This window comes from Aphelocoma coerulescens, chromosome 12 (assembly GCF_041296385.1).
Source record: "Aphelocoma coerulescens isolate FSJ_1873_10779 chromosome 12, UR_Acoe_1.0, whole genome shotgun sequence".
Classification (NCBI taxonomy): Eukaryota; Metazoa; Chordata; class Aves; order Passeriformes; family Corvidae; genus Aphelocoma; species Aphelocoma coerulescens.
The window spans coordinates 5320779-5334284 of NC_091026.1; the positions used below are offsets into that span (position 1 = coordinate 5320779).

General features: G+C 56.3%; 3 protein-coding genes across 5 annotated transcripts in view; all 3 read left to right on the forward strand.

Annotated features, from left to right (window-relative positions):
- Positions 1–1856: 1856 nt before the first annotated feature.
- On the forward strand, positions 1857–4903 carry LOC138117442 (hyaluronidase-2-like). Of its 2 annotated transcripts, none has more exons than XM_069027761.1 (4): positions 1857–1926; positions 2393–3334; positions 3959–4048; positions 4176–4903. In XM_069027761.1, exons 2-4 carry the CDS (start codon positions 2408–2410, stop codon positions 4605–4607), a joined length of 1449 nt encoding a protein of 482 aa, XP_068883862.1. In that variant the 5' UTR covers positions 1857–1926; positions 2393–2407; the 3' UTR covers positions 4608–4903. The 2 variants fall into 2 exon arrangements, with proteins under 2 accessions (XP_068883862.1, XP_068883860.1); XM_069027759.1 differs by lacking the exon at positions 1857–1926 and adding an exon at positions 2046–2077.
- Positions 4904–5004: 101 nt separating this feature from the next.
- On the forward strand, positions 5005–7791 carry LOC138117443 (hyaluronidase-1-like). Of its 2 annotated transcripts, none has more exons than XM_069027763.1 (4): positions 5005–5287; positions 5723–7042; positions 7170–7259; positions 7349–7791. In XM_069027763.1, exons 2-4 carry the CDS (start codon positions 6029–6031, stop codon positions 7664–7666), a joined length of 1422 nt encoding a protein of 473 aa, XP_068883864.1. In that variant the 5' UTR covers positions 5005–5287; positions 5723–6028; the 3' UTR covers positions 7667–7791. The 2 variants fall into 2 exon arrangements, with proteins under 2 accessions (XP_068883864.1, XP_068883863.1); XM_069027762.1 differs by having other exon boundaries at positions 5832–7042.
- Positions 7792–12561: 4770 nt separating this feature from the next.
- The window catches only part of LOC138117469 (6-phosphofructo-2-kinase/fructose-2,6-bisphosphatase 4), a 56476-nt gene continuing 55531 nt past the window's right edge, over positions 12562–13506 (forward strand). The window contains exon 1 of the mRNA XM_069027814.1: positions 12562–12751. Coding sequence (XP_068883915.1) covers positions 12661–12751 — 91 coding nt within the window. The 5' untranslated portion in view covers positions 12562–12660. The remainder of the gene's footprint in view (positions 12752–13506) is intronic.

Sequence of the window (13506 nt, forward strand, 5' to 3'; positions counted from 1 at the left end):
CCTCCTGGCTTCCATGGCTGCTCCATCCCCAAGCTGACCTCCTCTCGCACTTCGCCCGGACCTGTCTGGCACGAGCGGCTGTGACTCACTCCCCGTTATCTTTATCTGCCATCCATGACGGATTCCCGTTCTCCCGCTGCCTGCATGGAGCAGCTCTCGCCTGCTCAGCTCGCCCTGGCCACTGCCCACTGCTGCCATCCTGCACCCCTCTACACTCTGGGAATGACTTGGAATGATCTCACGCTCGGCAGGGCAAAGGGAGGCTGGATCTGCTCAGCTGCCCCCTCCCAAAAGCAAGTCTTGCCTGTGGGAAGGAAGGAGGGAAACCGAGTCAGGTGATGCGGAGCCCCGCTGAGGGGACAGCGGTGAGAACCTGCGTCACTTTGAGGACATCCAGCCCTCCCAGCAGTGGAAATCTGTGACCCCTCCGGCCACCCCACTGCCGGTGGGGCTGGATACCTTCACACGAGGAGGATGGAAAATTTTAGCTACTGGCAACGGGAGCCTGTTTACTGCCCAGAGGGGAAGGGTAGCGCCTGCAGCGCTGGGACTTCTTGGCTCCCCACAATCTCTCCCGAGGGTTTTGGCAGCCAACGCCCGGCCAGCAGCTGACCCTCCCAGCCCCTCTCCCAGCCGGTGCCTGGCATTGCCTGCAGGCCAGGCCGAGCTGTGGGGTGCAGCCCGGATTTGGAGTGGCCGGCCTGGATGCAGTGCCCATCCCTACCAGGACTGTCACCCTCTCGGTGGGAGCTTCGCCACAAAAGCTGACACCCAAGTGGTGTCACTAACTGGAGCCAGCTGCGGGTGCCTGCGGGCAGGGCTTGGCACTGGCGGCACCAGGAGCTGACACCGAACAATGCTGGGCTTGGTGCTCCCGCCTGATCCTTAGGGAGCTGGCGGGTGGCTGGGGAGCACTTCCGTAGATTCAGTCCCGCTTCCTTCCCCTGTCGGCCGCAACACACCCTCCTGGCGCTTCCTGCGCGGGGGCACCCCGGTGGCCCTCAGCCCAACGGGGCCAGCCCCAGCCCGAGCAGGCGGGGAACAGGCAGGACATGGGGACTGCCACACAGCTGGTCCCCGAGCCCTGCCTGTCCCGTCGCCTGCCAGAGGGGACCCGCTGGAGCCTCAGCAGTGGTCTGGGAAGGAAGCCCCCCCCAGCCCTGTTACACCCATGGCCCCCCTTGTCCTCTCCGGGCAGGAAACCCACGGGGCCATGGCTGAGTCAGCAGCACCGATTGCCCTAGCCCCGCAGGATGTCCTGTCCAGCACAGCACTGCCCTGGGGCCACCACCGTCCTGGGGATACTGCTGTTGCAGGGACACTGCTCTTCTGGGGTCACCACCACCTTGAGGACACCAGCACTCTGGGATTGCCAGTGCTCTGGAGTCACCACCATCATAGGATCACCAACATTTTAGGGACAGCATGATCCTTGTATACCATCCTGGGGTCACCACCATTCCAGAGTCCCCATTTTGGAGTGATGATGATCCTGGGGACACCACCGCCCTGGGGCCACCACCACCTGGGGACACCGTTCTGAGGTCACCACCGTTCTGGGGTCACTACGGTTTTGGCGTGACCATGACCCTGGGACCACCACCATCCCCTGGGGACACCACCATCCCCCTGGGGTCAGTCCCGTCCCGGGGTCACCGCGGTGTGCGGACCCCCCGCCCCGGCGGCCACCGCAGCCGCGCGCGCCCCCCGCCAACCGTGGCGCCCCCTGCCGGCCCCAACCGCGGCCCCGCCCCGCCCCCTTCCGCCGCGTGGGGGGGGGCGGGTCTCCCGGGCCGTACCAATCGCGGCGGGGCAGGGGGGTGACTCCCCGGTGCCCGGTGCCCGGTACCGCGGCCCCACGGAGGTGTGTGTGTGCGGCGGGGCTCTGCCGTCGGCTCGGAGCCCGGGACCCGGGGCCCCGCGGTGGTAGGTGCCAGCAACCCGGCGCGCCGCGGGCGGGGCGCGGGGGCGGGGCCGGCGCCCCCGAGGGTGGTGCGCGCCGGAAGGTTTAAAAGCGGCGGCGGGGGGGAGGCGGCGGTGCTGGAGGAGCCCGCGGCGGGGGATGGCCTGAGGCGCGGTGAGAGCCGCGAGGGAAGCGGGAGCGGAGCGGGGCCGCCGGGGGCCGCGCCCCGGCGCTTTGTCTGCCCGGCTCGAACAAAGGCGGCGCCGCGCCGGCACCCGGGGGAGCGCGAGCGGGCGAAGCCGCTTAGGACCGGGATTTCCGAGAACCAGCACCCTCACCCGGGGGCTCTGCCCGCGCCCTCCGGGACCTCTCTGCCCCGGGAGGGGACTTGGGTCAGAGTCTGCCTTGGGGGGTGCGGGCAGATCGGCCGCTGCCTGCACCCCCTCCTGCCGGCCCGTCCTTCTGACTCTCCTCTCCCGCCGCCCCCAGGTCCCGTCGGGCAGGATGCGCGGGGGCTGCGCGGCGGCGGTGGCTGTGCCCTGGCTGGCCCTACTGGCCTTGGCCCGGCAGCCCCCCGAGAAACCATCGGCCACCCCCCATCTGACCCGTCGGCCCTTCCTGGTGGCCTGGAATGTGCCCACCCAGGACTGCAAGCCCCGCTTCCAGGTGTCCTTTGACTTCAGCATCTTCGACCTGTACGCCTCCCCCAACGAGGGCTTCGTGGGGCAGAACCTCACAATCTTCTACAAGGAACGCCTGGGACTCTACCCCTACTACAACCGCCAAGGTGTGGCCGTCAATGGTGGTGTCCCCCAAAACAGCAGCCTGTCTGAGCACCTCGCCCGCCTCCAGGAGGGCATCGACAAGTACATCCGCTCATCCACCAAAGAAGGGCTGGCCGTCATCGACTGGGAGGAGTGGCGGCCTGTCTGGGCTCGCAACTGGAAGCCCAAGGATATCTACCGGGAGGCATCACAGGAACTGGTGTTACGGCGTCAGCCCACCTGGCCCCGTGAGAAGGTGAACAAGCAGGCAGTGTTTGAGTTCGAGTCGGCTGCCCAGGAGTTCATGGTGAGCACCCTGCGCAAGGCCAAGAGCTTCCGACCCAAGCAGCTCTGGGGGTTCTACCTCTTCCCTGACTGCTACAACCATGACTACAGCAAGAACAAGGAGAGCTACACCGGACAGTGCCCAGATGTGGAGAAGACCCGCAATGACCAGCTGGAGTGGCTCTGGAAGGAGAGCATGGCGCTCTACCCCTCCATCTACCTCGACCCACTCCTGGACTCCACTCCCAACAGCCGCAAGTTTGTGCGGGCACGGGTGATGGAGGCCATGCGCATCTCGCAACAGCACCATGATGACTACTCCCTACCTGTCTTCGTCTACACCCGGCCCACCTACATCCGCAAGCTGAATGTGCTCAGCCAGGTAGGGCTGTACCACTGGGACACCCTCATTCCAAGCGCTGGGCATCTGGGCTTTGGGGTCAGCTGAGGTGATTCCTCTGCCTGTGTATCTCACCTTGCTCCTGTGGAGCAGGGTGGCTCTGGAGGCTGATGTCTGCACTCATGGTGTTACGGGCACCCCATGGTTTGACTGTTTCCATGTGGGTGGGAAGCAGCACCGTTCAGCATGGGGCTGGTCCTGGGGAGCAGGAGGGGTGCCTCCTTTTCTAGGACCTCCAGCTCAGCTCCTCTCTGGGCTGGATGATGGGGTGCCACAAACTGTTTCCCTTATGAACAGGATGACTGGCACCGATGGTGACCATCGCCAGGGAAGTGCCTGGGAAGTACTGCAGGACTCCCAGGTCCTGGCAGCTGGAACCCTGGGGTGTGTGAGCCCACAGCCCCTGTGCTGTGCTGGCTTAGTCCCTGAGGAGGAGGGCAGTGTTGGGAAGCCTTGTCCCCAAGTTGTTGGGACAGTCCCTTTTTGCTGGAGCAGGGATTGGGTCTTGTCCTGCTGATCCTGCAGTGGACACTTTGGAGCACACTGTGCTGGGGCTGTGGGTGCTGCATGGGGTCTGCGGGCACTAACCAGACCCTGTCCCCACAGCCGGACCTGATCTCTACCATCGGAGAGAGCGCAGCACTGGGTGCAGCTGGAGCCATTTTGTGGGGTGATGCAGTTGATACCAAAAACCGGGTAAGTATGGGGTCAGTGTGGGAGGTAGATGCCCCCTGAGGAGGACCAGTGGCTGAGCTGTCCTGTCCATCTGAGGTACTTCTCCCTGGGTCACACCAACATGCCCTTGGTGCCTCCCTTTCCCTAGGAGTTGTGCCAGATCATGAAAAACTACCTGGAGGGGGACCTGGGACGCTACATTGTGAATGTCACGACAGCAGCAGAGCTCTGCAGCACAACGCTGTGCCAGGGCCGGGGTCGCTGCCTGCGCCAGGACAGCAATGCTGATGTCTTCCTCCACCTCAACTCTACCAACTTCCAGCTGCGGCGCCGGGATGATGACCACCCCCAGCAGCCCCTCTTCTGGGCCGAGGGCCAGCTCTCCTCTGCTGACATACTCTTCCTACGGACCCACTTTCACTGCCACTGCTACCAGGGCTGGCAGGGCAGTGGCTGCCAGACACGCGCTGGGCCCCGCAGTGATGCCCCTGGCCCTTTGGCACCGCTGGGACTTGGGGTGCTGTTGCTGCTTGCAAGCTGGTGCTACACCCCCTGGACTGAGCTACCCCTTTCTGTGTAGGAGGAGCCTATTTAAGAGATCCTTACCCTGCCTGGGAGGCAGCTAATTATGGAGGGCTGTCCCTCGCTGTGGTGGTGGTGGGGGAGAGCTGTGTGGTTGTCCCATCTCTGCCCGCCCTGCTGCAGTGCAGGTGCCCCTCATGGGGATGGGGGGAGGAGGGGGACCCCTCTCCTGTTGTAAGGAGAGGGATGGGGGCAAGAGGGACACGGGGGCGGGGAGCGGGTGCTGTGTGGTGCTGAGCCCCCGTGTGCTGCCCTACACTGAAGTGCTTTACCTCGAATAAAGCTGGTCAGACAGAGGTGTGGGATGATTTGGGGCGGGGCGGGCACGGGTCATTCCACGCGCGGACACAACCGGGGAGGGGGGGAAGCCTTGTGGGTTGGTGTGCAGCGCGGGGGAAGCTCTGCAGTGTTGGGAAGTGTCCCGCGGAGCCGGAGCCGCTCGGGGAAGGCGCTGGAGGGGCGGGAGCGGACCCGCGGAGCCGGAGCCGCGTGGGCAGCCACGGCCGGGCCACCCACGTGGAGGCTGCGTGCGCCCCCGGCCCCGCCCCGGCCCCGCCCCCAGCGGGATTCCCGGCGTGGCCCCGCCCCAGCTCCTCGACAGTGTCCGGGATGCGGGACTGGAGCCCCCGGGACCGGGATCGCCGTGTGGGGACACCGTGCTGTGCGCCATGGCCGGGGGTAGGTACAGCCCCGCGGGGCCGGGAACACCCCTGGGCCGCGAGCGTCCCTGAGCTCCGCTGTCCTGTGCCACCAGTGTCCCCGGCGCTGCCCTGCTCTGCTTGTGCCCGTGCAGCCTCTCCGGGCACTGCCGTGCCCTGAGGGGTGCCCGTGGGCATGGAGCGGCCGCCCGTGACACAGCCGCCCTCCTGCTCACGCCCCTCGGCTGCTGTGAGTGTCCCCATGCCGTGCTCTCTGTGGCTGCTGTCCTGTGCTGTGGGTGTCCCCAGGGCATGCCTTCCTGTACCTGCTGGCCCCACGCGTGAGCGGCCCCAGGCCGTGCCCTCCCTTGGCCGCGGTGCCCACGCGGGAATGTCCCGTGCCACCCCGGGCTGTGTCGTGCCGGTCCTGCCCGGTGCCGTGAGCTCCCTGCCAGCAGTGCCCTCCTCTCGCCAGCGCATGGCCGTCGTTCGCCACTTCCCGAGCGACGCCCGCCCGGCGCAGCCCACGTCCATCACCGTGACCTTCCTCTCCCCGCCCCGTCCGCGTCTGTTTGTCTTTCCAGCCCACTCATCGCCAGCCAGTGATGGGGTGTTGACTCTGCGCATTCCTTCCCAGCCGAGCCCGCCGCCGCCGCTCATTACGCGGGGCTGACGCGGCTGTCCCACTCCGGGGCCGCTCTGCTGGGCTCCAGCTGCTGATAAATTCGGGGACTTTGAGGAGGTGGGAGAGGTCACCCTGGGCGACCGGCCCCTCTTGGGAATGGAGGTGTGGATTAATGCCGGTCCTGATTTGGGGATAAGAGCATCAAGGTCTGCCCAGGTCTCAGCTCTCCCCAAGGCAGCACCAGGACTCAGCCTGAGCCCACCAGCCACCATGGCATTGCTGTGGTCCTGCCGGGTCCTCCTGCTGCTCCTGCCTGCCCTGGCCCATGCTGGGGGGCCCGGTCCTGTCCTCGTCAACCGCCCCTTTGTCACCATCTGGAACATCCCCACCGAGAACTGTGCCAAGAAGTACAATGTCACTCTAAGCCTGGAGGTCTTTGATGTGTTGGCCAATGACCATGAATCCTTCACTGGGCAGGACATCACTCTCTTCTACAGCAACAAGATCGGTCTCTTCCCCTACTACGCATCTGATGGGGTGCCAGTGAACGGGGGGCTCCCCCAAAATGCCAGCCTGGAGACTCACATCCACCAGGCCACCCAGGACATCAAGGTGACCCTGCCCAACCCTGACTATGGTGGGCTGGCTGTCATCGACTGGGAGAAGTGGCGCCCACTGTGGATCCGCAACTGGGACTCCATGCACATCTACCAGCAGAAGTCAGAGGAGCTGGTGCAGCAGCAGCACCCACAGTGGCCTCCCAAGGAGGTGGAGGAGATGGCCAAGCAGCAGTTTGAGGAGAGCGCCCACGATTTCATGAACAAGACCTTGTGGCTGGGTGAGAGCCTCCGTCCCAGTGCCTACTGGGGTTTCTATGGTTTCCCTGACTGCTACAACAATGACTTTGATAGCCTGCCCTACAACGGGACGTGCCCAGAGGTGGAGCAGCAGAGGAACAAGAATCTGTTGTGGCTCTGGAAGAGCAGCCGGGCGTTCTACCCCAGCATCTACCTGCCCCTCTGTCTCAATGGCACCAACAAGGTGCTCCCCTACGTCCGGCACCGCGTGGCCGAGGCTTTCGCTGTCCAGCGTGGAGTCCTTGACAGTGGCATCCCTGTCCTGCCCTACTCCCAGATTGCCTTCGAGCACACCGTGGACTTCCTTTCCCAGGTGATGGGGATGTGGGGATAGTGGGCACCTCTTGGGCTGATGGGTTGGCACTGGGGAGTCTTTAGCTCTGCTGGGGCTGTGTGGGGGCTTTGGGCACTGCTGACTTCTCCTCTCCCCGAGGGTGCAGGAGGACCTGACGAACACCATCGGGGAGAGCGCGGCTCAGGGCGCTGCTGGCATCATCCTCTGGGGCAGCCTGGACTACAGCACCTCCAAGGTGAGTGCAGAGGGTGGCACCAGGTCCCTGCCAGCAGGAACCCCCAGTTCCTCAGCTGTGCAGGGCTGTGACACCAAACGCCACTGCAGGAGATCTGCCTGAGGCTGAAGGACTACGTGGAGGGGCCCCTGGGCCACTACATCGTCAATGTGACGGCCAGCGCTGACCTGTGCAGCCAGACCCTGTGCTCCAGCCAGGGCCGCTGCGTGCGCCAGGGCAACCAGCAGGGCTACCTCCACCTTGACCCCTCCCGCTTCACCATCGATCTGCACTCTGGCAAGCCCTGGCTGGTGGCTCAGAGCCTGGAGCCTGGGGAGGACATCTCCAAACTGGCCAAGGAGTTCAGCTGCCAGTGCTACGACAAGTGGCAGGGACCCCGCTGTGACACCCTGGGCTTTGCCAAGTGACCCCTCCCACAATCCTCGCACTGTGGGGACACTGGGGCAGATGGGGTGACACTACCTCAGCACCCTTGCCATGGGGTTGAGAACCTGGCTGTGGGGCTGTTAATAAAACCAGAAAGCACCAGCAAGCATCTCCTTGTCTTCTGATGCAACACGTTTTGGGGTGGGAGGGTCCTCCTGCAACACCACTGGTGCCTTGTGATGCTGCCAAGGGCTGTCCTTTGGGCTGGGGATGTAATGCCTCAGAGAAACCACAAGAAAAAAAGAGAATTCATGGGAAAAGACATAGGAAGAGGGATGATGGGGAAGGAGGATGAGAAAAGGGGGAATGATGGGGAATGGCCAAAGAGTGGAGCCAAAGGGGATGAAAAGATGTGCCTGTGTGGCTGCAGTTGAGGGAGTGTGTTCTCCAACCCCTCACTGTGCACAGAGGAGTGGAGTGAAACCAGTGCCCTCACTTTGATTTCCCCTGGATAACCACATGCAAAGCAGTTCAGCCCTCAAATGACAAGCAAAAGCACTGATCTCTGTAACCCAGACCACAGACTTAACCATACCTGTTTCAAAGCAGTTGAGAGAAGGCATGAAACCCCGGCCCAGCCAAGATAGAGATGTTGGCATCTTCATCTGGATGTTCATCTTGGGGTGGGGGAATCACGTGCTCAGTTCTCTGATTTTAGGCCCTAATTCAGGTAATCTCTCCTTCTTGGGACTGCACTGCATGGCACTGTGTGTGTTCTGTGAACTCACAAAGCTGCACCCTTAATTGTTAAGCTGGTTAACGTAAACCACTGCAGAGTTACTACATTTCTTGTGTTCAATTATTACATTGAGGAGGATCTGAGAATATACCACTGGAGACATAATTAGGCCTTTGGATTCCCTAGTCACAGCTTTCAGAAACATACGCTATTATTACCAAGCTCTTTGAGAAGCTGGGGGCCCCTGAAAAAATTAGTCATAATTGGATTTTGGCCCAGAATTAATAGTTTTATCTAATTCTTATAGAGATATCTTGGTAAATGTTGTATGCAAATGTTGGAAACAATATTATCTTTGTATTTTTTGTATGTGAAATGTGATTTAACTTAAATGAACACTCAAACACGCTCCTCCCAAGCTACAGGGAATCTGATATTTGCTCTGTATTAAATGCTGAAATTGAAAGCAAAGTTCACCTTGCTATTCACACAGAGAAAATTACCATGAATTTCAAGTCCTCCTTATGCCTGGAAGGGATCAGAGCTGTGTGCTTGTAACTGCAGGTAATTTAATATGCTTCAAGTGTTCAGCTGCTGGTGCCTAACTGGGGGCTGGTCTGAGGTTCTCCTGGACAGTATTATCTCAATCCATTAACTGAACTAAGCATTGAGGTGGGCATCAGGAAAGAGACATTTCCTCAGGAGTTGCAGAGGCTCTGGCACTGTCAGAAGCCACAGAAGCCCTGCAGAAACCCTGTCTCCAGGTGTGGGTTTGTGGCTTTTCTTAAAGAAAAATGAGGCTGGGAAGTGACAGACTTCCCTTTTTTCTTGAAGCAGCTCCTTTTCTTGTTGTTGAAATAATGCAAACTTGGGCATGAATGCAGTTTGCCACTTTCAAATAATAGCTTTGAATGTGTAAGAGGATTTGCTTTATTCATCCTACTTATTGTAGCTCTTCTTCTGTCCTTGCCTCTCATACTGTACCTAAAGACACCCAAGACACTGGATTTCATGTAATTTAGCTTGTCTTACTCCAGACTCTGAGGAATAGCGACTAGAAAGACACTGCATGTGGTGCCAGCAGACAATTTGGAAGCACTGAACATCTGCTGGGTTGTTTTTCCCCGCTCTGAAAACCCGTACATGTGTAGAGCTGTGCAGACCCAGCGCGGTGCCGGAGCCAGCCCACGCTCGGCAGGAGTGAGCTGGAGAGGAGCCAGCAGTAATCCAGGCATGGGCCTTTGTGTGGGTCACATTTCTGGCTGCTCTACAGCTCTCAGGTGGGATGTGCTCATGGTGTTGTCACTGCAGCTCCTGTTTTCCGTGCTCAGAATGACTGAGGAACCTGTTCTGTGCAGAGCTCGCTCGTCCATTGCCTTATAGGTTTCACACTAAATCAATTTCTGGAGAAATGCTCCAAGAAATGAGGGAAGTCTGTCACTTAGAGCTGTCCTTACATTGCCAAGTTTTTCATTTCAATGACTCACTATTTTTTGTCTAGGATGCTTAAACCTCATATCTCCAAAAACAATCCTAAGTATTTACCATGGTTAACTATCCCAAACAGAGAGAATTGAACTGCTGAATGATCTGAAGATAGAAAGATTATTTTACAATCTAGAGTGAAGGTGGTTGTAGTGAGGAGCCTTTACATGCTTTGATATAATCAGGACATAAGTAGTTCAGCTGAAGGGTAAGGTGTAGATTAAGTCTTGCATTAAAAACAGATTGGAGGAAGCTCTTCCAAGCAATTCACAGGTTTTTCAGATACAAGCAGGAAATTAGTGGCCTGTTATTTACCTAATAAGAAAAGTTCTCATCTGCCTTGTTTCCTGACTAAAACACTCAGAATTGGTATAGAAATCAGTTTAGTCAGACACTAAGACATTGTTTTCAGTTTTGTCTTGCATTAACAGCCCACACCTATGGTTAGATGAGCAAGGGGGTGATAGCATTTTGAGATGCCAGTTGTTTTAGGACCCCACTAGCTATCATTTGCTGATGCATTTCAATTCATCCAAAGATCTGGACAGAAGCCATAAAACCAAAGCCAGGAGTATGTGAAGCAGGTCCTTCCAAACCACTTCTCCTGCAGCCCTTGTGGCTGCATGCTGAGCTTCTCCTGATATACAAGTACAAGCCTCTTTTGAAAGAAATAAATCCTTCCCAAAAGCAGATCGTGGCAAGTGTATGGCTTGAAATTAAAGAGATGGCAAGTGGATCTTTAAAATGCCTTTTATTCCATTCACATTGCAGTGGAGGCTTGTGGCACGCAGGGCTGGACACTCAGCTCAGGTCGCTTTGTGGGCGTGCAAACACGTGGCAGCATGAAGGGAGAGAGGAGGGCTGGGTGCTCTGCCAGCCCCGGGCAGGTTTTGGTCACTCTGTTCAGCTGCAGTTGCAGAAAGCCCCCCTGACTCCCAAACACACCCTGCTCTGCTGTGCCCAAAGCTGCCAGGTGAGCAGCTCACCCAGCAGTAGCAGCTAAGAGGACTCAGAGGTACCTCAGAGAAACATGAGACCAGGCGGAGGTGGAGGAGGAAGAGGCAGCAGCACAGAAACTGCCTCCAATGACATTTGAGCCTGGGAGCAGCCTGAGGTGCTACCCAGAGCAGCTGAGTTTCATTGGCTTTGAGTAAAGCACACCCCCCATATGCCAATAGCATTGAGGGTAGGCTTCATTGCTTTCCTGATAATGGTTTTAACTAAAACTTGCCACTCCTTTTCCACGTGTAATGTCAAAGCTCACTTCTGATTACTGTTTCAAAAGTGAAACATCAGCTCCTACAGAAATAATTTCCAGAGCTTGAATACAAGACTCTGTATCCCAACCCTCCTCAGTGTCACACAGAGCAGCACTGACTTGAACATGAAGTTTTCAAGCTACCAGTTACCTAAACTGAAAGTGGCTCTTCCTTACAGTATCTTTGTATCTCTGTTTTGTGTTTGAAAATTACCCACTCCAGACCTTTTCCCTTGCTCAGGCATTTCTAGAAAAGATCTGAAAATATTTATAAAAAACAAAGCGTATTTAAGAAAGATCTAAGTGTTCTTCAGAGGCCACAGACTCTGCTACTGCCCTGGATTTAACATCCCTCGTTTCCGAGAACCAGCAGGAATATCAGCCTTCATTCCTCTGACTCATCAGACTGCAATTTCAGAAGTTACTTGAAAAAAACCCGTAAGCCCCGAAGCACTATTTGTGGGCTCTCAGCAAGTGTTTAAACATCCAGCACAAACAGCAGACCTTGCTTTAGGTTACACAAACAAAAATCCCTCTGCACTTGAGAGCTTGTCCCGCTTTGTTCCATAACTTTTTTAATCTGGCCTTACTGGGGCTGGGCACCAGAGCAGGACTTTCACCACAAGAATGTGGGCGCAGCAGCAGCTCCTTTGTTGCAAGTGCTCCAGGCCAGCCTCACGCAGGGCTGGTATGTGGGGTGCCACGTTTTCTGTTCAAGAAAAGTGTAGTCTGTGTTTTTCACTGCTGGTGGGAGTGTCAGAGGCAGAACACTCGTCCTATTTGCAGCATCTCTGCTGCTCTGATTTGGCAGCAACTCCCCTCCTAGTTATTTTCCACCGTGGGGCTTTAAAAACAGGGTAATCAGTGTCCTGTGCTGGAATTAGTAAATCAGCAGGAGTGTTATCACCAGCCCGAGGAGGGTCAGAGTGAGGTCTTGGGAGTGCTTCGAGTGAAGTTGCTGGCTTGTGCTGTATAAAACACCTAGTAAACTCATTTTCCTCCAGTAACATGTTAGGCACAAAACTGTACAGTGCTCCAAACTCTGCTCTAATCTGCTCGTGCAGGCTTCAAGCAAACACAAAATAATATAGCAGAACATTTTGTGGGAACTGTCCTGCATTTGACTGTAACTTCTCAGGAGGAAAAATTTGATTTGACAGGTTACTGGTCCTATGCCCCAATTAAGACATAAACAGTTGTAATCCTCTGTGCTGTTGGGCAGAGCTCAAGGTTAGGTTCAGCAAAAACAAACCAAGCTGGAATTGAAGCAGGGAAAAAAACGCCCAAAATTTGGAGGCAGAACCTGCCCTAAGTGCAAGGCATTTATTCTTTATTCTTTATTAATCTTGTTTGTTTTAATACACACCAACTGATACCTCTACACAGCAGATACCAGCTGAGATAACAGGGAGTTCAATATTTAAGGCTTGGCTTTTCTCACCATAGCAACAAATCTGTAAGGAGAGTAAGAGGACACGGATAACTGGCAGCATCCAGCACAGCAAGGGCAGTGGTGTTGGAAGCCTGAATCTCTCACACCATCACAGTGCCTGATGCAGAACCACCGTGGATGTCTGAACACAAGCACCCGACGTGCCCTGGGGAGTGTGTGCTGTGAAAAGCACCAGCAGAATAAACACAGAGGTAGGTTTTTTGCTTCCTTGTCTTCAAGGCAGCTGGGAAAGAGGGTGGTCTGTATTTAATCTTATTTTCCTTTGATAAAATAGTGGAGCTGTTGGCCCTTGAATGTGGGTCTGCTCTCCCTGACTGCATAAACCAGCTCCTGGGGCACAGGTGACTTCCTAATCACTGGCCTAGAACAAAAGAACCCTCCAAAGGTACCCTTTTCTCTCTGCCCCTCTGCCACCCTGCCAAAATTAGTTGGATGAAACAGATTCTCTGTCATAAATCCATGCTGCATTTATTCACACAAACAAACACCTATGTTGTTTTTTATTTCATGGATTAACACTTGTTCATCCACTCATAGAATGTGTTGAATCAGTAATTACATCCAAATTGAATGAAATAACTTCAAATAACTCTCATCTGTGTCCCATCACTGTCTGAAACCAGGTGAGCCCAAGAAGAATTGCCACCAAAATCTACTTGAGCTGACCTTCAGGATGTTGGTCAGAAGGGTCATGAAACCTTTTCCACTTCAGTTGTGGCTAGAAGGCATAGTATGAATGCTAATTTTCTGCCAGCTACAAAAAAAAAAAAAGCCTTATCTTTGTTTTCTAAGCAAGAAAGAATTATTTCTACCTATGCAGGTTTATCACAAAATACCACCAATAACCCAGAGTAAGGAGACTCATCTTTAAAATGCCCTGTTCTGGGTTCTTGGTAGATAAATCGATGTCAGAGTTATTTTAACAAGGCAGTTAACTGATGAGGAA

What these genes read in the sequence shown, in the direction of transcription:
- LOC138117442 (XM_069027761.1), top strand. Translation starts at nt 2,408, where the DNA reads ATGCGCGGGGGCTGCGCGGCGGCGGTGGCTGTGCCCTGGCTGGCCCTA. An exon ending in AGCTGAATGTGCTCAGCCAG is followed by an intron (nt 3,335 to 3,958) that starts GTAGGGCTGTAC and finishes CTGTCCCCACAG; the next exon opens with CCGGACCTGATCTCTACCAT. An exon ending in CAGTTGATACCAAAAACCGG is followed by an intron (nt 4,049 to 4,175) that starts GTAAGTATGGGG and finishes CCCTTTCCCTAG; the next exon opens with GAGTTGTGCCAGATCATGAA.
- LOC138117443 (XM_069027763.1), top strand. Translation starts at nt 6,029, where the DNA reads ATGGAGGTGTGGATTAATGCCGGTCCTGATTTGGGGATAAGAGCATCA. An exon ending in CCGTGGACTTCCTTTCCCAG is followed by an intron (nt 7,043 to 7,169) that starts GTGATGGGGATG and finishes CCGAGGGTGCAG; the next exon opens with GAGGACCTGACGAACACCAT. An exon ending in TGGACTACAGCACCTCCAAG is followed by an intron (nt 7,260 to 7,348) that starts GTGAGTGCAGAG and finishes ACGCCACTGCAG; the next exon opens with GAGATCTGCCTGAGGCTGAA.